The 25,983-nt window shown below is 50.4% G+C and overlaps 5 protein-coding genes, 3 non-coding genes and 1 pseudogene across 9 annotated transcripts; 1 reads left to right on the top strand and 8 right to left on the bottom strand.

Moving 5' to 3' along the window:
- The first annotated feature begins 824 nt into the window (after positions 1-824).
- SOX15 (SRY-box transcription factor 15) lies at positions 825-2,592 on the top strand. 2 transcript variants are annotated; one of them, XR_006783971.1, is made up of 3 exons: positions 825-1,757; positions 2,107-2,296; positions 2,415-2,545. XR_006783971.1 is itself a non-coding variant. In XM_045824038.1 (2 exons), exons 1-2 carry the CDS (start codon positions 1,228-1,230, stop codon positions 2,578-2,580), a joined length of 696 nt encoding a protein of 231 aa, XP_045679994.1. In that variant the 5' UTR covers positions 825-1,227; the 3' UTR covers positions 2,581-2,592. The 2 variants fall into 2 exon arrangements, 1 of the variants encoding a protein (XP_045679994.1); XM_045824038.1 differs by lacking the exon at positions 2,107-2,296 and having other exon boundaries at positions 2,415-2,592.
- A 134-nt stretch (positions 2,593-2,726) lies between these two features.
- On the bottom strand, positions 2,727-7,903 carry MPDU1 (mannose-P-dolichol utilization defect 1). Its single transcript, XM_045824037.1, has 7 exons — positions 6,127-7,903; positions 4,862-4,927; positions 4,553-4,685; positions 4,115-4,200; positions 3,873-3,991; positions 3,655-3,765; positions 2,727-3,517 (listed from the first exon to the last, which is right to left on the bottom strand). The coding sequence occupies exons 1-7, from the start codon at positions 6,284-6,286 to the stop codon at positions 3,398-3,400; spliced, it is 795 nt and encodes a 264-aa protein (XP_045679993.1). The 5' UTR covers positions 6,287-7,903; the 3' UTR covers positions 2,727-3,397.
- Positions 7,904-8,044: 141 nt separating this feature from the next.
- CD68 (CD68 molecule) lies at positions 8,045-10,163 on the bottom strand. The gene is made up of 6 exons (XM_045824036.1): positions 10,016-10,163; positions 9,458-9,933; positions 9,168-9,287; positions 8,968-9,040; positions 8,677-8,847; positions 8,045-8,385 (listed from the first exon to the last, which is right to left on the bottom strand). The coding sequence occupies exons 1-6, from the start codon at positions 10,062-10,064 to the stop codon at positions 8,252-8,254; spliced, it is 1,023 nt and encodes a 340-aa protein (XP_045679992.1). The 5' UTR covers positions 10,065-10,163; the 3' UTR covers positions 8,045-8,251.
- Positions 10,164-10,670: 507 nt separating this feature from the next.
- Positions 10,671-16,848, bottom strand: EIF4A1 (eukaryotic translation initiation factor 4A1). Its single transcript, XM_045824035.1, has 11 exons — positions 16,742-16,848; positions 15,330-15,378; positions 14,774-14,906; positions 14,181-14,320; positions 13,004-13,172; positions 12,541-12,650; positions 12,203-12,346; positions 11,980-12,117; positions 11,796-11,885; positions 11,441-11,520; positions 10,671-11,326 (listed from the first exon to the last, which is right to left on the bottom strand). Exons 1-11 carry the CDS (start codon positions 16,762-16,764, stop codon positions 11,182-11,184), a joined length of 1,221 nt encoding a protein of 406 aa, XP_045679991.1. The 5' UTR covers positions 16,765-16,848; the 3' UTR covers positions 10,671-11,181.
- On the bottom strand, positions 11,606-11,750 carry LOC123809530. Its single transcript, XR_006784009.1, has one exon. It is a non-coding gene; the product is annotated as a small nucleolar RNA SNORA67 (small nucleolar RNA).
- LOC123809544 lies at positions 12,759-12,896 on the bottom strand. Its single transcript, XR_006784021.1, has one exon. It is a non-coding gene; the product is annotated as a small nucleolar RNA SNORD10 (small nucleolar RNA).
- Positions 13,846-13,990, bottom strand: LOC123809539 (annotated as a pseudogene).
- LOC123809538 lies at positions 14,604-14,739 on the bottom strand. The gene has a single exon (XR_006784017.1). It is a non-coding gene; the product is annotated as a small nucleolar RNA SNORA48 (small nucleolar RNA).
- An 829-nt stretch (positions 16,849-17,677) lies between the features above and the next one.
- SENP3 (SUMO specific peptidase 3) lies at positions 17,678-25,601 on the bottom strand. The gene is made up of 11 exons (XM_045824611.1): positions 25,348-25,601; positions 23,762-24,481; positions 22,496-22,735; positions 22,285-22,396; positions 21,771-21,918; positions 21,598-21,645; positions 21,128-21,205; positions 19,090-19,227; positions 18,844-18,927; positions 18,680-18,730; positions 17,678-18,220 (listed from the first exon to the last, which is right to left on the bottom strand). The coding sequence occupies exons 2-11, from the start codon at positions 24,468-24,470 to the stop codon at positions 18,110-18,112; spliced, it is 1,719 nt and encodes a 572-aa protein (XP_045680567.1). The 5' UTR covers positions 24,471-24,481; positions 25,348-25,601; the 3' UTR covers positions 17,678-18,109.
- Between the last annotated feature and the right edge of the window lie 382 nt (positions 25,602-25,983).

The raw sequence follows: 25,983 nt of genomic DNA, 5'->3' as shown, positions 1-25,983 counted from the left end.
GCTGGAGTTGTCCCTGCTAAGAACTGAGAACCAAGGCCAGCTGCTTAATCAGGCCTGGGGCCTGGGGCTTGGGCTGGGCCCTGGGCAGAGTGGGGAGCAGTGTTGCCTCTTGAAAGCCTCTGGGACCTAGATGTCCAGCCATGATTCCTACTGCTTCTTTGCTCTGGATCCAGGCTTTTTCTTCAGCATCCATGTCACTGATCTCTCAGCCCTAGGTGAACTGTCCTGGGGTTCCTGGCTCCCAGCCTCTGGACTCTGACTCTGAAATTTGTAGATAAAATGGTGGAGTGGGGAAACCTTTGTTTGGGGGGAATTGGGAGGGTTTAAATTTTCTCAGAGTGGTGTTGAATCACCACCCAAGCACCTGCTGGGGTGACTCATACAACAAAAATGGCTTGCCTCCCTCAACCACCCCTTTCTTGTCCCAGGGGCAGGTTGGGTTTTGAGGGGCACTGGGCACAAGAAAAGGGTTTAGGATGGGTGTGGGGTATTCCCAAATTCTTCCTAACACACTATTCTAACCTTGAGGTGTTTTGATCCCGGTGCTTGAACCCATTGTGCAAAAAATTGACTTTAAATTGTCAAAGCTTAAGAAGGGAGGGGACGATGTGCAGAGCTGCTAGGGTTGGAAGGCCTGACTTCTGGGTCTAGGGTGGGGATGGGGGCGTGGTGCCCTGAGGGGTTTTGGGGGCTGGGAACAGAATACCTGGGTCTGCCTAAGGAGGGGATGTTGGCGCTCTTAAGGAGGCGTGGTCTGCTGGGAGTGTGTGGGGAGGAGTCAGTCCTTAAAAGCTGTTCCTGGCTCACTCACCAGCCACCGAAGCTGAGGGCAAGTGAGTGGTGTGGTGTGTGGGCTGTGCTGCCCCATAGCCAAAATACTCTAGAGACTTGAGTGGAAAGTTTACGGCCTCCACCGAAGCCACAGGTAGGAGAAGCGGGACTGGGTGTGGCATTGTACTACAACAAGGAAAGAAGAGAGCAACCTGCCGTGTACTGGTTACCGGACAGATTTTGCACTCTAATCTCAAGTGTGCAAACTGGTAGGGAGCAGGGATTCCAGAATAAGGACTCTGAACTTAGGGACAATATATACTTTTTAAGGACACGAGTTTCTGTGAAACAACTCCAGACCAGGAAGACACTTCCACTTTCAGGGTACTGGGTTTGCGGAGCAACTTTTCGCTTTGGAGGAGAGGGCGTGTGGGTGCCCTGTTAAGGCTTCCCTCCATGGAGCTACCCAGCCCCTCACAAAACCAGGCCTGGAGCCTGGAACCTCCAGCTCCCACAGCCCCTGCCTCCTCGTCCTCCAGCTCCCAGAAGCAGAACGCTGGGAGCCCCGAGGCTTCCGGGGGGCTTCCCTTGGAGAGGGTGAAACGACCCATGAACGCGTTCATGGTGTGGAGCTCTGCTCAGCGCCGCCAGATGGCGCAGCAAAACCCTAAGATGCACAACTCGGAGATCTCCAAGCGCCTGGGAGCGCAGTGGAAGCTGCTGGGCGAGGATGAGAAGCGGCCCTTCGTGGAGGAGGCCAAGCGGCTGCGAGCCCGGCACCTGCGCGACTACCCCGACTACAAGTACCGGCCACGGCGTAAGACCAAGAATGCGAGCGCTGGGCTGCCCCACTTTGACCAGGGAAGCAGCGGTGTGCCTGGCAACAGGCCAGTCTGGGGGCCTGGGTACACAACCACCCACGGGAACAGAGGCTTTGGGTACCAGCCCCCTAACTACTCAACATCCTACCTTCCTGGAGGTTACAGGTGAGTGGCTGGGGATCTGGGTGAGTACGGAAACACTCCAGGAGTCTGGGTGGGGAAGATACCAGAGGGACTGGCTGTTGGGGGGCTCTGAAGCCACCAAAGCCGAGGCCACTCCCTGGGGGTTTGGGGGCCTATCCTTAAGGTTTGGGGAGCACACCCCCCTGCGCTAACATCTTTGGGATGGCTCTAGTGGCCGGGGCTTTTCCTAGGGGGCTTTCCTGTCTCAGCCCAGCAGTGGTTACCCTGCAGGGGCAGACAACAGCCCCGTGGGTGTTGACCATGTTCCAGTTACCTGGATTTCCTGTTTCCCCCACTTCTGGCCCTGGTATGACCCAGCTTCCTCTCTCAGCCCCCAGGGCAAGGAGGCTAAGCCCAACTCTGCCCCTTTCTGGCCGGCAGCCCCAAAAGAGGAATACAGGCACACAGCACGCAAGTTCCCTGGTGAGCCTGTCCCAACAAGGCTGCCCTGCTCTCTAAGCCAGCCATGAGTCTGGCTCTGTACTTGCAGTACCAGGTGGAGCCCAAATATCCAGGGAATGGTAGGTTCTACTTGTCTGCCCAGAACTGGTCAACCTTGCCATCACATGCACTTGGGGACCCTGCCTGGCACCTCCAACCTAGGGAAGTGCCCTCTAACCCCAGTGTTTCTCTTTGCAGCTCTTCCCACTGTAAACCAGAGGCCTCAGCGTGTTCCCTCCATCAGAGTAACCCTAGGCTCCAGGGGGAGTTGCTCCCCTCCTATAACCCCTACCTATCCTCAGGCCCGCCCACTCCTTACAACCCTCCCCTCTCAGGGCCTCCCATGCCCCTAGCCCACCTCTAACAATCTAGACCTCCCAAGAAAGAATCCAACCACCTTTTTCACTCAGAACCACCCCCTACTCCCAAACTGCAAACCCTTCTTTTGCACTGTTGGACCACAGTTCAAAGGAAGCCTGTAGTCCTCCCCCCGCAACAAAAGCCAGGAGGAACAACACAATATATTTTTATGTATTTTTTTGTAGGATGAACAAGGTTTTGTACAATTAAGCCATGTCTCTGGGTCTTTATTGCCCCGTCTCTGTTCCCCCCTCACCGCAGCAGGAACCAGCACTGTCTCCACTCCCTTCCGCCTGGACCTGCCAGAGCAGGAACTTCCTCACCCCAGCCTGGGGCCCTGTCTGAGTCATTCCCCATCCCCCTTCCTCTGCCCCCCATCCAGCTCTGGGGTCCAGGAGACAGTGCCAGCCAGGCTGAGGGAAAGGAGGCAGACTTAAGCTCCTAGTCCCTTCCATTGTCCAGCCTCTGTCCTTTTATGCAAAAGAGGAAGTGAGGAGATGGGAGGGCAGGGCAAGGCTTTTGCCCAGAATAGGTAAGTAGCTGGAAATCGCTAAAGGGAGAATCTCAGCCAAATGAGTAAATAGTGCATACACAGGACAGCACACGATATCCAATGTCAGCCTGAAAATCTCTATCTTACTCCTTTCTAAAGATCTGACCTACCAACAATGCCTTTCCACTAAACACAAACCCAAGGTCAAGAAGCTGCAGCTGCTCAGGAGAAGAGAATAAGTCACACCAGCAGACTGGCTCAGAAGGACCCTGAGGTTAGGTGGATGAATAAAAACATGGAATGGACTCCAGTAGCCTGCTCAACCGTACTACTCCTTTTTCTTGTGGGGAGCCTTTGCATTCCAGTAGAAGAGAAGCTGGGCAGCAATGAGGCCGTTACAGAGGGAAGAGACCACAAAGGTTCCAGCCATGAGGGGATCTCCAGTTTCCTAGGGGTAAGAAACAGAGCTAGGGTCACTTTTAAGTAAAACCCAAAAAAGGTTCCAGAGACCAGGCAGCTTTGTCTTCTGGTAGGAGAGGTAATATGAGGTTTTAGTGACCCCTACAGGGCAGAAGGTGAACTCACCTGAATGGAGGTGAAGATTCGGGCCAATGAGCCCCCAAAGAGCAAAAACACTGTGATGGCTGAGAGCTGGCCTGTGTGCCCATTGCGGTAGTTGGTGACTGCCTGGAGCAGCTAAAACACGAGTTAAGACCCTTAGTTTAACACTCCCACACAGCTCCCACCATGCCCCTCACCCAGTCCCCACTCCCAACATTTTTTTTCTTGCTCCCAGTACCCACCTTCCCCGCCACCACAGAAGGCACATTGGAGGCCTGGAGCAGGGTAATTACGGCCATGGGGGTCAGTGGTGAAAGCAGCACCAGCAGGACCAGGGCATAACCGGCTAGGAAAGCCACACCTTGGGATCATAAAGACAGAGTCCTCATCAATCTCTGGAGTCCTCTGGCTTCCCTAGGCCCAAGTTCCCAGCCAGCAGGGCTCTCAAGAACCGCAGACCCCCTCTTGGGTAAATCCCCAGCACCTCTCACAGTTTGTCCTCTGTAGTGTAGAACCAGGAAGCAGATGGTGACTGTCTGGAGCATCAGGAATAGGGCTTCACCCCAAGAGCTGCAGAGTTAAGAGTTGGGAGGAAGAAAGGCAGGCCTGGAAAGAGGCAGGAAAAGCCTCCATAGCTCATCCATTTGGGGACACAATTCTCTGATTACTCCCTGTCCTCCACAGTCCTAGGAGTTCCTACCTCCTGCCCCCCCAGCACCCGCACCGCCCCCCCGCAATTCTCTGATTGACTCATTCTAGACCCTGGGCATTTGTGGGATGCTCGCCTCCTGTCATCACCTCCACAGGTAATGAGTACATTTCCAAAAGGGCTTACACTTTTCCTGCTCTTTTTACCTCTCTCACCCTAACCCCACTAGAGCTGCGGATATTTACTCTTGGGGATAGAAGGCAAACCCCTCACCTGAAGGGGAATTTGTTGACGATGCTGTAGACCATGGTCCCAGTCAATGCCACCAGTTCCAGCATTACTGACTGAAGGCTCAACCCTTCAGCACTTTTGGCTCCAAGGATTTTAAGCACCTGGGGCAGTTTTACTGGTAAAAGGACAAGAAGGGCATGGTTGAGGAGCTGGTATCCCTTGGGAGCACAACACAACAGCTATTGGGAAGCATGTTAACCCCACTTTAGGTTAAGGGACCCATCCAGTTTATGGCATTTTAGCACTCCACCCCCCACCCCAACATCAGAAAAGGAAGATTAAAAAACATACCCAGAAGTGACCCAGCTACAATTCCCAGCCCCAGGCCTTTGCTGAGGAGAATCTTCAGGCAGGGGACTGAGAAGAGAAAAAGGGATAAGCAGAGAGACCTCTGGAACACAGGCTAGGGTTTTCAGGAGATCCTACAGGCCTACAGGCTTAAAGCACTCTGTGGGCTGCCGCTGCTCCTTAAGACTTTGACATACCCACACAAGGAAGCCTTGGATTGTCTGGAGACAGATGAAAAAAGCCTGATCCTTGCTGCTCCAGATCATTACATTCTAATGAGGTGACTTTCCATAATCACCTTTTACCATTCCTTCCCTCCAACCCAATTTTCCACTCCTCGAAGATTACCCCTAAACTCCTTGGTCTTTCTTCCAAGGCTCTTTATGGCTTCCCTGTATAAAGCTAACAATGACCAACAGTACTCTGATCCATTTATTCCCCTCCACTGAGCAACGAGGCGATCCACTTTACATGTCTTTTTTTTTTTTTTCCAAGGGCAGGTCTCCTTTTTACCATTCATTCCTGAACCCGTTGTCTATGGCCCGACCCTTCCAGGACTGCTATGCTCTGGCCTCCCACATTTTCTCTAGCCTTGAAGTCTTCCCCCTTGCTTGGCCCACTGGGAGTCAGGTTTTAACGGGTCATGAATGCGGCTAAGACAAAGTGTTCCATGAACTGAGGGGTCATGGAACACAGTGGGGTCATGGAACACAGTGGGATCATGGAACAGTGGGGCCGATCGGGAAAGCTTCCAAAAGGGTCTGATGTCTGAGATGGGCCTTGCTGTGGAGTAGCTTTGTAGAGTGGAAGGAAGCCAAATTATTCGAAAATTAGACCGTGAACAAATGTGGAAGCTAAAAGGAAAGCCACCAGCATGGCAGGAGCCTTTGGGGGTGCCGCTGAAGCCCTGGACTCGTAGGACGCTTGTAATCAAGTTTGACCTTGCTCCTGAAGGTATAGCAATCAATTAAAGGTTGTAACTATTTAATCACATTTTAACTTTGTTTTATAAAATTTCAGTCTTTTGGCCTTTCGTTGCCGCTAAAGCATAAACTTCACAGAGAATTACTTTCACCCGGCTACTCCCCCTAGCCCAAAAATGGCGTTCTCCTTCTACGGATCCCGAGACACTTCCGCCCCTCTAATAGGTAATTTCCGCTCAGCACAGGGTGCAGTAGTCTCCGCAGTCACTCAGTCCGAAGCCACGCCCCACTTGTGGTTCGAGGGCGGTTCAGCAGCACTTTGACTGGATGCCAAATAAAACTCACCATGAAGCAAATCCCAGTGGACGAAAAATTGGTCGTAGCATTTTTCAGGTAAAAGAATCGGCACCAGCACCCGTTTCAGCGGCCCGTCAGCTTCGGACGCCATATTGCAAAGGTAGCTTCCGCCAGTTTCTTCAGACCGTCGTTGACTGACGGTGCGCATGCGTGCTGTAGGAACTCCGCCTCTAGTCTTCCCGCGGCAAAGCTGGACCGGCCCCTATTCTTAACGCCACTGCACCTTCAGTACCGTAAAATAAGTCTCGTCCAGGGACCAAGTGTTGGAGCCACCCTTCCTGCTGTTTGAATTTTAAAGCTTGCCAAAGCTCTACGCCCACGCACTTCCTTGTTTTGCGCCTTTGTTTACGCTTCCAGTGTGGAAGCAAGATTCATCTTCCTGCTTTTCTCCGCTTCTTTTGCTCGGCGCCATCTTGTCCTCTCCCTTCTGACTTGACATTGTTCAAAGTTGAGAGAAAGAGCGTGAGTCTCCAAAATGGCGTTGGATGGGGGCGCTGTAGCTAACTCTTGTTATTTCGGTGTGTCCAAGAAGGAAAGGCTTTGGCGGGAGCAGAACAGTCTGCACCCGGTCGCCGCCCATGGGCGCGGGGTTGCGGTTAAGGCCCACGTTTTCCCTGTGGGTCACCCAAGTTGTGGTGAATGCGTGCGCTAGTAACTGCTGAACCGGGACAGTGAAGCAGAAGAGGACAATGTGGCGGAGGCAAGACCAGTTTTGGGGGAAAGCAGTCCTCAAGTTCAGTGCCGAGCCCAGTCCTGGGAGGCTCCATGGACCACAGGCCCCTGGATTCCAGCCCGAGGGCCTGAGGACTCTACCTCTAGGCTAAGGCCCACTCCTCTGCCTTCTGTGACTACGTGCTGAGCAAGGGTTTAAGCAAGGCTAAGTGAGCCCAGCAGCTCCCCTTGAGAAAGGACACCTTGAACCTCCAAACGAGAATGATGCCCTCTGCCGCCCAGAGCTGGAACCCAACTCTTGGCCATCCTGGTGGAGGTGGGACTGGCCCACCATGCTGTCTTGCAGACCTTTGATGACTCTTATGTCACAGTCTGCAAGGTCGTAGGGGGATGTCTGTGAGGCTGAGGTGGGGCTTCCTTTAATGGGATGGGTCTCTAGGTTCCAGTGGCTGCTTTTTATAGCTGTAAAGGGCTCCTACAATTGGAAGGACCCATTTTGACTCCCAGCAGTTACACCATGGCCTATTGTGAAGGGTGTGACTGGCATTCCGTGGTGGTGCAGGCTGTGGCTGTCTGACAGGCCCTTTTGTAGAATCTGGACATATAGGCTGCCCTGGGGGTGCCACCCACCACCACTAAGTACACCACCATTGGGGACATCAAGGTTGGCTCCCTGGGTGGCACAGGCTGGAGGTATGTTCCCTAGGAGCTCAGAGGGTAATTGTATGTGGAGGTTGTAGTACCCACTGTTCCTGTTGTTGATGAAACCCTTCGCAGGCGAGATAGCATCCCAGGTGCAGCAAGGGTTGAATCAGGCTGTTCAGCCAGTCCTAGACATGGTGGGGAGGGCAGGCATTCTTGTTGCTAAGTAGCTACTAGCACAGACTTTAGAAACAAAAAGACACATGTGACTTGCCATCTACACTCATTGCTATTGATGCCTGCCTCACTTGTAGTTCTGTGTAAGGGTCAGGAAGAAGGTTGCCGGGATGGATTGGAAGGGAGGGGAAACTGGAACAGCCAGGGGCCCCAGATGAAGAAGGGAGGCAAAGCGGATTCAACACCCCTGTGCCAGGCTTTGGGGGATGAGCTCATGAGGGTATTTGGTCACACACTGATATTTTATCCTTCCTCACCAGCTCCTTGAGACTCAGCCATTTAAGGCACAGAAAGCATTGTGACAAGAAACTTAAAAGTTTTTACTCCTGGCATAAGGGACAAGGAAAACCAAAGATAAAGATTGAGTACATTTTATTATTCTACTACTAGGAATGGGAGAGGGAGAATTTCACATTTAATAAACATCTCGCTTCAGTTCTCCCAATTGCGTTCTATTTTTATTCTTCAAGTCAGAGAGGGAAGAAGAAAACTTTGTCACTGAGTCAGTTGAGTGGTAAGAAATGACAGCATCTCCTGGTGCCCTGGGTGTTGGGACAAATGCTCAGAGGGGCTGGTAGGTGGATGGGCGTCTCCGGAAGATGCAGAAGGTAACAAGCACCAGGGCAAGCAGGCCGAGGGCGATCAGGCCGATGATAAGAGGCAGCAAGATGGATCGGTCACTAGGACACGAAAAACCTGGCAGAAAAACGGCAAGTAGGCATCACAATGGCGGTGGCTGGGATAAAGGTGGAAGGAAGAGATGTGGGGGATGTTAGGAAGTAGGAGGTTGGTGAGGAGCTCACCTAGATGACAGAGCAGTAAATGAAAGGGGAGAATGGACAGTCTTGTAGAAGAGGGGAGGACAGTTGCCCTATAGCTGTGACAAGTCTAAGAAGAAATTTTGGGGTGTAAGAAGAGAGACTATAGGCCTGCAGTAGGGGATTCAGTGTACTGAGAGAGTTCTAGTAAGGAAGGAGTAGGTCTTACTTGGCCCAAAGTCCCCTGTTGAGGGTAGATGAGCAGCTTGTAGCTTCAGGAAGAGCAGGTCGAGGTGGAAAACTGGTGAAAGAATGATGCTTGCGTTTCTGCAACTGAAGCTCTGGCCCAGTGGGGCTTGGAGTTCTTGAAGGGATGAATTCTGAACTGAGAACGTCCACTCTAAAACAGTGAGAAAGGGTCAGCTCTATATCCACATTTCCACCCACCCCACCCCCAGTTTAGGTCCTTTTAGGAGTCCAGACACCTAGTGCAAGTTCTGAGAAAGGGGAGGTTACTCACTCGTTGCCTGCGGGAAGGATACATTATACTCCACAGCTGTGTAATTCAGGTAAACCATGCTCTGCTGTGGCTCCTGCAGAGGTGACCAGAAAGGCTCAGGGCAGCAGGGGCGAGTGGTATCCATGTCTACAGAGTAAGGACTATGGCAAGGGATTGACAGGGATAGGGTACTTGGATGGTGAAAGTGAGGGGTAAGGTACCTGCTTGAATCCAAAGCTGAGCTGTCCATAGGGGAATGAGAGAAGCAAGTGGGGATGGGCACCCTCACAGCCACCCTGGGCCTTGGTTTTGTTAGGGTTCAGTACAGAGATGCCCCAAGCCTGTGGAAGTTAAGGATGAGAGGGTCACAAGGCTACACAGCTGTGCCATCTAAGTTCTCTGGTCCCTTTCATCCACTCTATTTGTCCCCCTCTCTGCTCTTTCTTTCTTTCTGAACCATAGCAAATGGTCTCATCCCTTTCCCTCATGTTCTCCATTTTTTTAGCTTTACCTCTCTTCCATCTTGGGTTGGGTACAGAACTCGAATCTGAATCTGGGCTTGGAGACGGGCACAGGGCTGAGACCCATTAGTCCAAGTGTAGTCTCCTACCGCTGCCTTGGAGCCTGGGCTAGGACTTGGAGAAGGTGGAGGTGGTCCTGGGTGGGGGGGACTGCTGGAGGATCCTGGGCTAGTGGCAGTGCTGTTGCTTGTTGGATGAGCTGTGACATTCCCATGGCTTGTTGTACTGACAGGATTATGAGTAGCTGTTGTAGGTCCGTGGCTGGTGCCTGTGGCATTTCCATGGCTGGTCGTGCTGACAGGATTATGAGTAGCTGTTGTGGGTCCATGGCTGGTTCCTGTGGTGGTAGTTCTGTGGCTGGTTGTTCCAGGGCTTGTTGTGCTTTCTGTAGCTGTAGGTGTCACCGTGAAGGACGGCAGCAGAGTGGCAGATTTCTTACGAGGACAGTCATTTCCTGTTCCTTGGGCTTTCAGCAGAGGAGACTGGTTAGCAACACAGGGGCAGGCTCCTTCCTAAGGGCTCTCCCGCCTTATATCCCTTTTCCTTACCTGCCAGTAGCCCCAGCACGATCCCTGAGAAAAGCACAGCAAGCTTCATGACTTAACAGCTTCACTGTTTCCAGGTTGTGTCTGTACCAGCTGCTCGCCCAACCTACCCTACAACCTTCCTTCTTTTGAAAAAAGGGAGAAATGAAAGTCTGACTTCCTATAATTGAGATAGCCCTACCCCCTAAACTTGACTCAGGCACCTCAGCCCCAGCCACTAACCCCTTAGTCATGAAATTCTTTGTCACATGATTGGCTTTGGCTTCAAGTGGGAATTGTCAGGATCCAAGCTAGAATGCTTGGGGGCTTTCAGAATTGATGTTTGGGAACCCATGTACCTCAGCAAGCCCGAAGAGCTATGGTAAATGACTACACAACCAGTTGAAAACAGCCCCTGGTCTGCAGAGAAAATGCTTTCCAGAAAACGTTGAACAGGATGTTAAACCAAGTTATACTCCCATTTCCCCCCCGCATCACTTCCTCTTGACTGAGACACATGAGGCACTTGTGATGGTGATTGCCCAACCCCTCACAGAAGGGTCATACTTCAGCTAACGACTTGTAACAACACACAAAAGGGTAAATAAATGTTAGCTGGTGGAGGGAGAATATGTACCCCAGAGCAGGTGGGAAGGGGAAGAAATGAGAAGCCCAAACAGGCAGTTTCCAAGTAATTTTATTCAGAATTTTGTGTTTGTTTCCTGAATCAATAAATACTATACAAAACAATGTAAAAATGGCTACTATTTTTCTCCCCTGGTCCCCCCCCACTTGGGGACAAACCCCTGGGCCACCTAACTTGGGTTCTCCCTCCAGATTTGGTCCAGTAAATGAGGTTGAATGACATCACAGCCTCCGGGAATCATTCTCAGAGAAATTTGGCTGGAATGGGTAGAGCCTCGGGTTTGGAGGTTGACTAGGTTAGGGAAGTGGATTAGTGTTTTTGGGAGAAGAGACGGCGCCTGGGGCAAGAGCCTACCCCAAAGAAAAGGGTATCTAAAATGTTCACGGTTCCTTCTTTGCCTCAAAAAGTGACATTTATTCAAAGGAAAAAAAGAAAAAAAATGACAAGATGTCCATCCCTTGGCTCCCTTCCCGCCCCCCTCGGCTCCTCCTCAGCCCCACAAGGGCTGAACCCTGGCTGGGGTGAGGTGGCGGGCCAGCCCCTCTCAGATGAGGTCAGCAACATTGAGGGGCATCTCCTCAATGGAGGTGTTGTAGAAAGTTTCGATGTCTCGCAGAGTCCTCTTGTCTTCTTCTGTCACCATGTTAATAGCCACACCCTTACGGCCAAAACGTCCACCCCGACCGATTCTGGAAAACAAGGACACCTTAGGATACGTAGGGGTATGGTAAACTTAGAAAACTAGAAGCTTCAGACCAGGGAGGGTTGGGTGTGAGGGGGGAGGCTGGGCAGAATACACTCACCTGTGGATATAGTTTTCCCTGTTGGTAGGAAGGTCATAGTTGATGACTAAAGAAACCTGCTGCACATCAATGCCTCTGGCCTGTGGCAACAAAAGAGGACGACTTCAGCATCAGTGAGTGACAAGAGGGCACAATTTATCCAGACAAAACCTGGGACTTGAGTGTACATGTAGGCAGCCAAACGCAGGCAAAGGAAATTGCACATGACCTCCTGCCCTGGAAAGCTGAGGCATGCCAGACTTTATTCCAAGTTGCTACTTTCCTAAAGAGGGGCACTATTAGGCCCCCTGGAGAGGGAATCACCTTGGTTTTCCCTTCTTCCCTCCCAGCTTTCTCTAAATTCCTTTCTACTCACCAGCAAGTCAGTGGTAATCAATACTCTGCTAGAGCCAGAGCGGAACTCCCTCATGATTACATCTCGTTCCTTTTGGTCCATATCTCCATGCTAGAACAGAAACACAAAGTGTAACAAGCACCTGGGCTCTAAGTGGGCTACTACTGCACATGCACTGATGGTAAAAGAGGTGGGGAAAATTCACCATGGCAGAGACGGTGAAGTCTCGGGCGTGCATCTTCTCAGTGAGCCAATCAACCTTCCTTCGAGTGTTGATGAAGATGACTGCCTGGGTAATGGTGAGGGTTTCATACAAGTCACACAGTGTGTCCAGCTTCCACTCCTGGGAGTGAGTTGGGGGAGAAAAATCATTCAGGGGCTATACCCAACGACTTACTACCAGATCCGCCTCCTGCACTGAGCCCCACCTCTCGTTCCACATTGATGTAGAATTGGCGAATACCCTCCAGAGTCAACTCTTCCTTCTTGACAAGAATCCGAATAGGGTCCCTCATGAACTTCTTGGTCACCTCAAGCACATCAGAAGGCATTGTAGCTGACAGCAAAACCACCTAATGGGAAAAGAGCAGCCTCAAGGTAGGAGATATTCTCCATGCCACCTTCCCTAGACTACTAAAACAAAAACTAATAGATAAAAAAGGTTTGAGAGACTAGAATTCTTCATGGTTCTTCTGGCAACCCATACTACTCTACTACCCCAATCACAATCTATAAAGGATCAGGTATAGGGGCAAGTCTCTCTCACCTGGGTGTTGCTATTGAGCTTTTGGAATATGTCATAGATCTGGTCCTTGAATCCACGACTTAACATTTCATCAGCTTCATCCAGTACAAACATCTTGATGTATTTGGGAGCTACAGAAAAAAAAAAAAAAAAAAATACCAGTAAGGGTAATAATAATCAGGGGAATATGAAATATGCTTAACTTTTCCCAGTAAAGAACCAGGAAGAACAGATGGTCTGCTCTCAGAATTCCAGTTTTGATCCTTGCCCGGGTACCCCCTCACCAGGCCAGACAACAGCCCTGGGAAGTAGAACACTACCTGGGCTGAGAAAGGGAAGCCAGGCTCAGATGACACGCATGGGGTTCATCATAGAGCGACTCTTTCAGGGGAAAACAAGCCTTATTGGCAAGATTGTGGCCAAGTGGAGAGACTGAGAAAACACGAAGAGGGAAGTGACCCAGAATAAAAACACTAATACTCACACAGGTATCTGCGGTTAAGCATATCAAAAACACGGCCTGGAGTGCCCACAATGATATGAGGAGCTTCCATCTGCAGCTTCTGTACCTCAGCACGCACGTTGGTACCCCCAATGCAGGCATGACAGGAGGCACCCATATAATCTCCTAAAGCCATGACTACCTTCTGTATCTAAACCCAGAAAAAAGATAAGTGCTCTTATTATTAGCTACAACTGCACCATACCCCATTTTAAGTGCTTCTCATGTGTAAGGTTTTTCAAATGTGTATGACCAAAACTCTTTCCAGATTAAACAGGTGAAATGCATCTAAGACTCAAGATTGGAATTCACTTCGGCTTATGAAAAAATGTTCATACTAACTACCCTCTGAATTTTAAGACTGCTTACCATACTAGAACCAACTCCTGAAAGTCAATTGTGACCCTCCTATACTTATCTAGTAACTTCCAACCTTATGTATGAAATGGCATACACTGATATCCTATTACACAACCACAAAAATTAGGTGACATTACTCACTGTTAAAAAAAGCATGTTTTAAACAAGAGGCCTAGAATGGAGTTTTATTGAGTGCTGGCATGCAAACTGAAGGATTGCCAGTTCAACTCCCAGTCAGGGCACATACCTGGGTCGTAGGGCGGGTCCCCAGTTGGGGTTATGACCAATGTAACTCATGTTGTTTCTCTCTTTTGCCCCCCCTTCCCCCTCTCTAAAAATGAAGTTTAGAGAGGAAAAAAAATTTAAAAAATTAAAACTCCATTCCTTAAAGCCTCAGTTCACAATATTACCCATGAAACCGGTGTTTCTGATCTTTCCCCCTTCAAGACCCAGGAATTATAATTTTATGTGCCCCAGGCATGAACCAGCTCTGGCCACCAATGCAGGCAACAAGCTAGGATGAACTAAGGACTGAACAATTTCTTTGCCCCCGACTGATATAAGAGCAACACCACCGATCAGGTGTGTCCTTGCCCATTGCCAGGGGGTTTGTCCATAGAACAGCCACCACACCTGTTCAGCCAGCCAGGCTCCACCCAGGTTTCCCATTTGATTCAGGGCATGTGTGGAGAAATAGTGTCTACTGTTTGGGGGTAGGCACCTCAGTCCTCCCAAGGTGGTGGTGGTGGTGGTTGAGGAGCATACTCATATTTTTAATTTTTAATCAAGTTACATTCACCTGCTGTGCCAATTCTCTAGTGGGTGCCAGGACTAAGGCCTGGGTGGCCTTTAGGTCCAATTCAATTTGTTGCAAAATTGATATGGCAAAAGTGGCTGTTTTTCCTGTCCCAGATTGGGCTTGAGCGATCACATCATAACCTAAACAGAAAAGGAAAAAAGGTTGATATGGTAGAAGGTAAACACTTTGGGATCATGGGACATTCAAGGCCTTGCAAAATGAGATCAATAAACACCCAATAGAGCCTATGTGCCAATCATAAAGTGCCTCACAGACTTAACTCCACCACAACATAATACCATAAGTGGGAACAGACCTATTCATTAACTCATTTAGTATTACACAAACAAGATCAAAGATACAGCTATAAGGAACAAGTATGAACTGACTAATATACTACCTTATTAAAACTATATCCATAATCCATGTGTCCAAGGCATGAACCAGGCATGGGCACAGACCAAAAGCCAACCTGGGATAAACAAGGAGTTACTTTGTCCCTGGCTGATACGAGACAAGCACCACCAAGCCAGGTGCAACTCTACCCAGATCAGGGACAGTCCAGAACTTGCTTTGGGGCAAAGGGATCTTACCCTTGATACAAGGAAGAATGGCTCGCTGCTGGATGGCAGAGGGCTTCTCAAAACCATAGGCATAGATGCCACGGAGGAGGGACTCTGAAAGGTTCATGTCATCAAAGCTGTCAACAATCTCATTCCAGTTACTCTGTGGGATGCGAAGGAATTACAGTAATAGAAGTAGGGCTGTACATCGGAGCAAACAGCACCTTGTGCTTTTACCAAAGCTTTAGCAGCAACAACCTCTCCTCTCTCCAGGGAAGCCAGCTGGCTCTACATGGCCTGGGAAGTCTCACAGCACCAGTCCACTTGTAAACCATAAGGTTGCATGAGAACAAGACTTAACTTCACATACTTTCAGAGATATAAATATTTTAAACAAATGATTATACAGATTCAGAACTCCTGTGATGAATGCTTAACTACTTGGTAATTAGACTACGTATTAAAGATGAATCCTGGGTTCTGGTTTTAGTCTTAAGGTACTGAACAATTCAGAAACCAGGGAACATTGCTCATTGCACCACCCTTACCAAAGGAAAGACAATGGTGGTTAAGAATCCAATCTCACCTCAATGACGCCTTCAGGCTCCATTCCATCGGGGCCATTGTCTCTGGATCTGTTGGTTTAAAGTATGAGTACGCTGACTGAAGCATGTTAGAAATCCCGACAGCCTGCTGGCTCTTCCTACCAGCAACCCGCCTTGCATGACGCCGTCTTCACTCCCTGACCCAACCCCCACCAGTTCCTAGAAGACACAGTAGTTACCTTACGGTTGAGTAAGGCATTAGCCCCATCCAAGAAGCGGCTCAGGTCATGCCACCTCGATTTAGTGGGGTAACACCCCCCCCCCAAAAAAAGAACCGGAGAGTGGGGGAAACGATGCCTCCGGTAAGAAGCCCATAGGTGGTGCCTGCCGCGGGGCCCACGTGTGTGGGGCCTGGCCGCTTCAATGCCTAGCGCGTGCACCTCCTATCGCTGCCCCAGCGCTCCGGAAGTCCCGCCCCTCACCTCCCAGAATGGAGTTAAGACATCCCCCTCCCCCCACGTCATTCCGTGCGCGCCCTCCCCCACTCCGTCAGCCCACCTCCCCCCTTCCAGTGGTGCCCGGATGTGGGAGGCCGCGGGCGGTGGCGGCCTCGCGCACAATGAGCCCCAGCCGAGCTAGCTAATGGGAGGATTGCACAACACTTAAAGGCGAAGCAGACTGGGGGAGGGGAGGACATCAGGCCGCCATGTGCTAGCTCCCTGGACCACCCGGCGGCGTCTCCACCCACCATGGAACAATCCACACCCCGCCCTCCCCGTCGCGAAATGGCGTCGCCCTCCCCATACCTCAGGGCGCTCACCCCCGAAGGAAAGTGGACCTGCCCATCCGCAGTTTGCCAATTTCCCGGCTTGTGCGGCAAAATGGACCCGCCCGCCAGGCGCCGGGTGGGCTCCAGGCGCCTCACGCGGCTGCTCCTCGGGGTTAGGCTCAGTCCTGGCCGTCAAGAAAACCAGCACACTGAACGGGCCGGTTTCTTCTTCCCCGACCCTTATCTCAACACGACGCAACAACTAGGACTGAGAACCCAGGCCTCCCCACCTTGGCAAGTGGTAGCGCCAGAATCCTCGGGAATTCGAGCGCGCGCAAAACCTCCCTCCGACAGTGAGGCAACCGGACAGTCCGGCTCTGGGCTTTGCGGCCGCCTCTACCTTTCCATCTCACGCTAGGTCGCGACCTGGTTTCGCCACTCAGCGTCGGGGCTTTGCGCACCGTCTCTGGTCGAGGCCTTCTAACGAACCTCGCATTCTATACCCCGAAAGCCAAGCTGTCTTCGCCTTTTTCTATGAATCTACCTCGTCTCTCCCCCAGGACCGGTCCTCCCAGCTTGGTTTCCCCGCAACCCAGGTGTGCCTCAGATCCCCGCCCCCCGCGGGGCCCTCGGAAGGGAGCGGCAGGGTAAGTAGCCCCAACCTCTTACGAATGCCCTCCTTACCGGGAATCCTGACTCGCAGACATGATCCTTAGAAACTAGGGCGGAGTGCCCGCCTATCGACAACTTATAGAGCGCCCAACCCCGCCCCAGCCATCGCATTGGCTTGGCCGCCTGGGCCCCGCCTGCCGGTGCACAGCAACTCGGCGTGACGTTAGTTCGTTGGCGCTCTGGCACGTAGTTACCACTGGATAACTTGAACGCCTATCAAGCTGGAGACCCGCCCCATAGTTTCATTGGCTACAAGGCCCGCCCTTCTCACCGGTACGGAAGTGACATACAGGAGTCAAGCCTCGAGGCCTGGCAGCCATCTTGGGACCCTGCACCCTTACACGTGCGGAGGCGATAGTGCCTTAGTCATGTGGCCTAGTAGGCCCTATCATGGAAGGGGGGCGAGGTTTCAGCCTTCAGGGACTTCCGGGCTCCCGGGCCTTGCACTTCCCTTTACTTCTACTCCAGGTCTTCACTGGACCCACATTTTTTTTTTTTTCTCCAGCAAAGGCAGAAAAGACTACCCCCTATGTAGTCCCTGTGTTCCAGGGATGATGAGATCAGGAGCCAAAGCCTAGCGACTAGGGGGATTCCCTGGCTGGAGGGGAGGAGGGATTGAATAACGGACTTCTGGGCTTAAAAGCATTTAGGATTGCTGTCATGAATCTTTACTGGCTTTCTTGTTCCCCAAAGTTAGTACCTCTCAAGCTTCCTTATTTTTGAGGATCACCTACTCTCTCTCCCTTCTTACATCCCTTTCTCTCCTGGGTGGAGAGTTCCTTTTGATGACAGAGGCATGGTGTTGGCATTGTCTGAACCAGGGATGGAAAGCTGGCTGCTTAAGTCTCAAGACCCATAAAAGGGTAACTAACAGCATTGGCTGGAGGAGAGGCTGAGATAGAGCATATCCCTTAAGTTTGAGGCCCCTTAAGGAAGACCACCACTAAGTATCTCCAAAGGATCCTTTATTGACCAGAGCAGGACCGTGGCATTTATATATATATATATATATATATATATAAAGTTTGAAGATCTGGCAGGCAGTAATCCCATTGTCCGCCAACCACCCTCGGCACAGATTTTCCTGGCCACCACCCACATACGGAAGGGGGATCACTGCCCCACGCAGGTCGCAAGGCCATACTCCCCTTGCAGACAGGGAAAAAAGGGCTTTTCCACGGCCACCCCTAAACATCAGAAATCAACAAGTATTCTCTCAAAGAAAAAAATACAGAAATCAATGAAAACATTTAAATATGAAAAACCAAAGGGAATTGGGTAGGGAGAGGCAAAAGGAAAGGAACTGGAGTTTCTTGGAAAGAAGGGTCTCCCATGTCTCCTGCCCATTAATGAACGGGCTTGAGGCCTGGGATACGTGGCTCACACAGTGAGTTTGCAGTGACACAGCTCCTTGTAGATCTGCCGACGAAGTTTGGGCATGTCCTGCTGGGTGAAGCTGAATGGCTGAGACAGGGCCAGGTGCTTGCAGTACTAGGTGTTAACAAAGCAGGCCATGAGAACCACCTACTGAGCATCCAACATCCGGAACTGTGCTACACATTTCTTATGAGATATGTCTCATTTGGTCTTTCAGGGAACAGGCACATTTCACAAATAGAAGGAGCCACAGTCCCATAGCCTGGGGCTCAAAAAAAGTTTGGCTCTAAATCCAATATTTTTATTTGGTACATGAAATACCTAGTATTAAGAAAAAGAAAAAACACTTTGCAATGGAGGCCCAGAGGCAGGTATACCATAGCCAGAGACCAAGGACCAGACCAGTGCGGAATGGGGAAGTCAGGAGAAGACCAATAAAACCAGGATTTCTACATTCTAACACATAAGATTACTATTACTCCCTGCTACACAAGTGGCTGAGAGCCAAATGAAGGATGTAGAACAGCCTCCCATCTCCCTCCCAACCCTTTAACCCAAGTGACATCTGCTTACCTGCAACACAAAGGCGCCACAATCACTGTCATTATTCTGCCTGGCCACATTCTAGAGAAGAGAAAGGTAGGCCCTTCACCTGGAGACTGCTAGGGATGTGGCATCAACTTCCTCCTACCATTATGCCCACCACCAACCCCATACCCCTCCCTCCAGAAACTTACCATTTTGAAATAACCTTTCCAACCTTGGTGGAAATCCAGCCGGTCTTTTTTCACTGCCTCTGCCTGTAGATACTTGGCAATATGCTATACATATGGAGAAAAGGAGAAAGTGAATTAATGGTGTGGAGGTCACAGGCACCAAGCCCAGGTTGTTTCTCAAAACCTCAGACATACCCTTGTGCCTGGAATGCCTCACCACTGGACCTCCTCCCCCATCCTACCCATCTTCCCCCTTCCCGCACAAACCTTAGGGCAGCGGCGGTTTAGAGTGCGCTGCGAGTCAAAATAAGTGATGGTGCGTCGCCTCACATCAACAGAGATAAGGGACCAATGCACCTCCAGGTGGATGGGGATTAGCAATAGCTCCTTATTGAAGATGTCCACCTGAGGAGGCAGTGTCAGAGATCAGGTAAGACAGCATGAGTCCTACCTACTGCCATGAGGTTCTAAAGAATGAAGAAGCAGGCAAAAAGCCAAGTGGGCACACATAAGACCCAGCCTGCCCCTGTATTGTGAGGCAAATCTCAACATCTGGATATCTAGATTCTTGGCTTAAGGGAGGAAGACAAGACAGAAAAGAATTGGTATCAGAACAAACACTCAACAGCCCAGAATGTGCCAGGTACTTTTCACACATTAAAGACACAAGTGCTTAGTAGCTAAGCACCCAAGCTCAGGATTTGGAGCGAGACTACCAGGGTTCAAATTCAGCTCCTCCATCTACTAGCTTATGATCATGGGCAAACTACTTAATAACTCTCTAATCTCAGTTCTCTTATGTGTAAGAGGGTAGAAATAACAGCACCTATCTCATCCAATGTTATAAGGATTAACTGGTTAATATCCATAATACACTAAGCACAATGTATGGCACCTAGTAAATGTTCAGTGAACACTCACAACAATCCTTCAAGGATGTTCCCATGTTCAACTAACAATGAGATAACTGGAGCTTAAAAAAGGAAAGTAACTTGCCCAACATCATAGAACAAATGGCAGAGGGAGGGACTCAAATACAGGTATTAAAAAAGCCAAGTTCTTTTCACTGTATGTCACTCCACCTCTACTGCAAGAAGCAGGTCTGCCAGATCCCTGATAGTGTAGCTCTTGAACCTAGGAGCAGAAATCAAGAAATGCTAGAACCAATGGTTCTACATTACTGTAGAAATTTCCTGGTCTTTGAATGGGAGGGCAGGGAAACTAATTGGAGGAGACAAAAGAGCTTTTTCCCCCCTCACCAAACCTCCTTTTCCTAAGTATTTTCACCAGTAATTTAGGCCAAAAACCTAGGCATCACCCTTTTTATTCCTATCTTTTCTTCATTCCCCACATCCAATCTGTCACTACCTGCAAAACTTGTCCTGTATAAAACTACTTCTATTTGTCTTTACCACACTAGTCCAAGTTTCTCATTTGGATGTCTGTGCAACTCTCCTAAGTCTGCCTACTTCCATTCTTGTCCCCCTTTCAACTTATTGAAATGAGTTCAAAACATGAAGCACTTCACACAGCCTGCTTAAAACTCTTCAGTGGCTTCTAGTACGCATCAAATATAATCTACCCTATCCTGCCCTGGCTGGTGTGGCTCAGTGTTTATATACTGGCCTGAGAACCAAAGGGTCACCAGTTAGATTTCCAGTCTAGGGCACATGCCTGGGTTGCAAGCCAGGTCCCCAGTGGGGTGTGTGAGAGAGGCAACCACACACTGATGTTTCTCTCCCTCTCTTTCTCTCTCTAAAAAATTAGATACATAAGATCTTAAAAAAAAAAAAGTCTACCCTATCCTTCATGCCTCATACAACATACCCTCTGACCAAATTTTGTGTCATTTTCCCTTTGCTCACTCTGCTCCAACCACACAGTCCCATTGTTCCTCAAATGTTCTCTTTTGTGTCCTACATACTTGCTGTTTCCTTTGCCTAGAACACTCTTCCCCCAAATTTGCACATGGCTGGCTCATCACTCAAGTTTCATCTAAGAGAAGCCTTCTCAGATCACCCAGTATAAAGAACCTACTTTTCATGCTACTACATCACTCTTTTAATTTGTTCACAGCACTTATCACTAGCTGAAACTCAACTTATTTATTCTCACCCAATAAAGGCAAGAAATTTGCCTTACTTAACACTGTATCCTTAGTGCCTAGAACGATACCTAGCACACAGAAAACACTTAATGTTTGAAAGATTGAATTAACAGGGTTGCAGGAAGAGCTCATAAAAATTGAACTCTTATATCTTTAAAGCAAGGTGTTAACACAAGTAGATATGCATTCATAACTCACGTTTTTGGTCCACCTTTTCACCCCATCATAACCCTTGGTACGAAGTTTATCATAGAAGAAACTGTTGAAGAAATGCACCTGTACCAATGATTAAAAAAAAAAAAAGGAGCTGGATGGAATTAAAAATTGTAAGCCCTCCAAGTGTCTGCTCCACTTCATTATTGCTCTAAGGACTGCTTTCAACAACCTGCACTCCAATTCATTGAGGATTTAAAAAAAAACAACACTTGTTTTTAACCGTATCCTAGAGCTTCCCATTCCAATTTGTGGGGTTAGCCATAGGGGAAAAACACTGAAGAGTAGGGAAAAGAAACAGAATTGTTAAGTTCAGGACCAAGATTATAAATTTGAATTTAACAGATGACACTTTCTCCCACCTCTCCCCAGAAATGGGAGAGAAGAAAGGGACAAAAAGCCTGCTTAGAACTGTGGAAATTCTCCTGGGGACTAAAGTACCTGGTTAAGCCTACCTTTTCAGGGACTGTGTCCATGACCAGGTCTCCATACATGTTCATCACCTGGAAAGAAGATGGGAGGCAACTTGCCATGGAGGGTGGACATGGGTACAGGAATCCCCCATGAAGAGGGCCCCAGACACCTTGCTCCCTGAATCCCCTCTTGGGCCTGTTTCTCTCCTCCTCACCTGGTCATTGAGCCAGTTCTGTCCATACAAGGTCCCCAAGTCATCCATGGTCAGCACATGCCGCTTATAGGCCACTCGGAAACCCCTCACCATGGCATTGCCTGGCATCCGCTGGTATGACTGGATCAGCTGTAGCACCAGGCCCTTCCTAAGTAGGCCAAGGGTAGAGTCACACAAAAGACAAGGGGACTAGGGCACACAGAAATACCTTCTACAGCCTAGGATAAGAGCCTAAACTAATCCTCCTGCCTTTTTTAGGTCATGGGTCTTTTTGAAGACCTGCTAAAGGCCTACTCCTCAGAAAGAAGCACATGAATTCTCAGATATACACAGTATTTCAGGATCCCAGGTAAAGACCTTTCCAGTCAGCTTACCAGGACTTGGCACCTGGCCTGCACATTACCCCACTTTAGTTCTAGCTTCCTCCTTTCCCCAAGTACGTCCCTATGGTAGAAAAAGGAGCCATCCTTTAAGTCCCAGCTCTCTTCTGAAGGGCATCTCTTTCATGCCTCACCTGGAAGGCGTAGAAAACTCCTGCTGGAAAATGTCCTCCAATTTCTCTACTACCTCATCAGCGCTGAGAGGGATGAGGCTGCCGTAAGTTTGAAGGAATTCATCTAAGATGCCTGAATGGAGGAGAGAGAGAGAGGGATAGGGTAAGACCTCCAGACTCTGATCTAAGAGTCTGCCGAGGGAAAGAGACTAGGCCCTCTAGGGTTCCTTACTCTGCACACAGGTCACATGCTCCTCCCGCAGTGGGCTATGCTGGCCAGTTTTCTCCCCAGGCCGCTCTGCCTCTTCGGTAGTGCCCAAATCTGAGCCCTGAAAAAGCTCCTGAGCCACGTGGTCCCCGATGCTGCACACATTGCTGATGAGGATGCTGGCATCAGGGGGTGCCAGACTTCGCTCCCCGTCTGGCCCAGGTGGTCCCCCAAAGCCATTGGGCAGAGAACAAGAGAGGAGGCCTGTAGGGCACAGAAACAAGATGGGGATGAAAAATTGACTCAGATCAAAGGACAAAGGGAAGATCAATATAAATTCTAAGGAATGGAGACCCTAAAACATGAGGTAAACATGTCCAAGAGGTAATAAAGGGATAGAGATAAAGAATTACTAGAGTTGACCCTGACAGCACACCTCCTTCACACACATTAACTTAACTCCCCCCAAAATTCAGCTTTGCCTCAGTATCCGTGGGGGATTGGTTTCAGAATCCCGGTGGATACCAAAATCCACGTATGCTCAAATCTCTTACACAGAAAGGTGGAGAACAATGCATAGAATAGGCTTCTGCATCCATGGATTCCTAACTGTGGACTGAAAATAGTCTTTGACTCAGAATTGGTTAAATCCACAGACAGAAAACTCAGATACGGAGGGCTGACTCAGATATAAGTGGACCCACACAGTTCAAACCCGTGTTAACTATACTCACAAGAAAAAAGCAAGAAAAGACAGAGTCAGAGAGATGCACCTAACACGTTACCTAGCATATAGCAAAGGCTCAACAATTAATTAACAAAGGCAAAGAAAGCCTAAAATTGTTCAGTGTGATTCTCCAAAAAGGAAATATTCCGAATGAGAATGCCCCACACGACCACACAGGTGATGAACGTTCCACTACTCTGAGAATGACACACCCAGGAGATGCACACACAGGGCTGTTATCCTCAATGGCCGAGTAAAGAGGGATTTCAAGTAGACAGGACTGACTTTTCTCAACCATGCCTCCCTTTTTCATCCATGCACAGAACACCTACTTAAGGATTCTGTACCCCAGCCTTGACTACCTCCTCTGACTTAGTTCCTGCTCAAAATGGGGTTTAAGACATTTCACAACTATTTTGGACACTACCACCCCCCTCCCGCCCCCATCTCCACGACTCTGCCATTCTATTTTCCGTAGGCCCAGTTCTCATCATAGCAAGAAGGTCCTGGTTCTCCAGGATCTTAGCCCTCCCCTTGCTTCCTCTACCCTATTCCCACCTTACCAGAGTCAGGGTCCAGAGGAGACTTTGGAGTCCACCTTAATCCATCTTCCTCCATAGGGGGCCCAGAGGGCACTGGTGAAGACCCTCTCACCCCATCCTCAGCCATGAGAGCACCTAGCAGACCCAGCCGAGGGGGGGGTGGCCCCCGGGGGGAGTCAAAACGACAGCAGGGGGATGGCACCTGTGGTGTCGCACCCCCTTCTTGGGGTGAAAGATGGTTCTTGGGGTGCGCAAGGCTCCGCCGCCGGCCCCGGTGGCGCCCCCAAAGCTTCCAGTGGAATGTCAGCGAGGTGCTTTTTGAGTAGAGCAGCATCCGGAAGGCTCTCATGGCTCTGCGGCGGCGCTGTGAGCAGGTTTTTCGATGAGTAGAGCGGGGAGGGCGAGGCCGCTGGGTGGCTCCCAGCTGACCCCATCTGGGGGGCAGCCTCCAAGCTGCCACTTCCTCTTCCTCATCTTCATCCTCCTCTTCTTCTTCCTCCTCTTCACTAGCTGAGGCATCAAAAGAAGGCCGAGGGACAGGGAGGCGTCTGGATGGCACTGTGGTCCCTGACCCAGGATCTGGCCCAAACCCTCCACCTGATTTGAGTCGGGGTTTTGGGGGTGGGGGCCAACGAAGACGTTCCCGCCTAGGGCTTGAGTAAGCTGAGGCTATGCCAGGTCCTGAAGGCTCAGGCCCCCAAGGCCTGGTTCCTTGTATAGTCTCTTTCATCTTTCAGTAGCCTGCAAAATAAAGGAGCATCAGAATCCAAACATCATGCACCCCAGATCCTGCCGCTCTTCCTCAGTATGCCTCTTCTGGAATCAAATACAAATATACTAGAATTCAGAGAGATACAAAAAAGAAAGACAAAAGAAAAAACACAAAACAAAACTACAGATCTTCCTGATTAACATGGTCCACAAGGGAACCTTTAGCATCTTGCCATCGTCTCTTCCCTACTCAGTAGAGAGGCAAGGGACAATGGCTATGCAGCAGGCCTGGAAAATCTTATTTGTCAGATCCCCTGGTCAACCCAGTATTTTCAGTCTCTACTACTCCGTTTTAATACCACCAAGAGTGTCCTTATTGAGAGTCCAATAAGGGATATGGCTCAGCACAGGAATCCTGACATAGTACAGAGGTACATGAAGGCAACACAACCTCCACAGGGAAACCGCGGTAGGAAAAGAGTTATCTACCACCCTGCAATGAACTGAGGAAAAAAGTGCATGCTCAGACCTTCTCAAGAGGGAATGGGGAGGTCAGAGCTGTAATTCAGGTAGTATAACCTAAAAAAACGGGAAAATTTTTAAAATAAACTGAAGGAGAGCCGAATCGATGCTTAAGCAGCCAGATGAAGGTACTGGGAAGAACTGAGCCGCCCGAGTCAACTAGCCCAGCCCCCTCTCCCGCTCTGTCCCCGGGGACCAGAAAACGTCCCAGCACCGGTATAGTCCTACAGGCTCGGGCGGCTCGCAGCGCGAGGCCTTAAGCAGCCCCTTCGAGGGCTGCCTGGGCTCGGGTTAGGAGGGAATGATGTCCAGGAATGGGAGAGGCCCGGGCAGGGCTGCGGGAGGGAGGGGGGGAGGGGAAAGGGAGTCCTCACCGGGAGCGGCGAAGCCGGACTGACGGGCCCGAGGGCGGGCGTCGCCGGCCTCAGGCTTCCCGGCTCATCTGTCCGGTGACGGCGGCGGCCCCGCCACTCCTGCTGTCTTCACGCGTAGCCGTCTCAATCCAGAATTCCAACGCTTCTGGGCCGCGCCGATAAGCCGCCTCGCCGCGGCCGCCTCTTGCTCTGCTTCAGCTTCCACCTCCACCACCTCCCCCTCCTCCCCCTGTTTCCCCTCCCGCGAGCCCCAGGCCCACCGGCGGTGGCGGCGCACGAATACTACGTCACACCCGGCGAACAGCGCCGGCGCGGCCACCACGCGCCTAGTCCCGCCTACTCTTGAAAGTAGACGCCAAAGGATTGTCCCGCCCCCGAGCCCCACGCAAAGCTGCGCCTACGCACACTCGCTGACCTGGGCTTGCACGCAGCGAACCCCCGCCCCCACCCGCCCCGCCACTCCCCCTTTTGCGCCTGCGCGTCCCATCGTTCTCCATGCCCAGCTGCAAGGTCCTCCTCTTAGTTCTGAGGACGCCGTCAGTATACCTTCGGTGTAGTGGGGTGTACCAGGGAAATTCCTGGGGGACGGGAGGTCCCGGTAGAGGAACGGGTGCGAGACAAGGCAGTGGGGGAAAT

Source organism: Phyllostomus hastatus, unplaced genomic scaffold, assembly GCF_019186645.2.
Source record: "Phyllostomus hastatus isolate PE091 unplaced genomic scaffold, TTU_PhHast_1.1 phas_scaffold_55, whole genome shotgun sequence".
Lineage (NCBI taxonomy): Eukaryota > Metazoa > Chordata > Mammalia > Chiroptera > Phyllostomidae > Phyllostomus > Phyllostomus hastatus.
The sequence above is the reverse complement of the archived record's forward strand: the minus strand, read 5'-3'. Positions and strand labels throughout refer to the sequence as shown.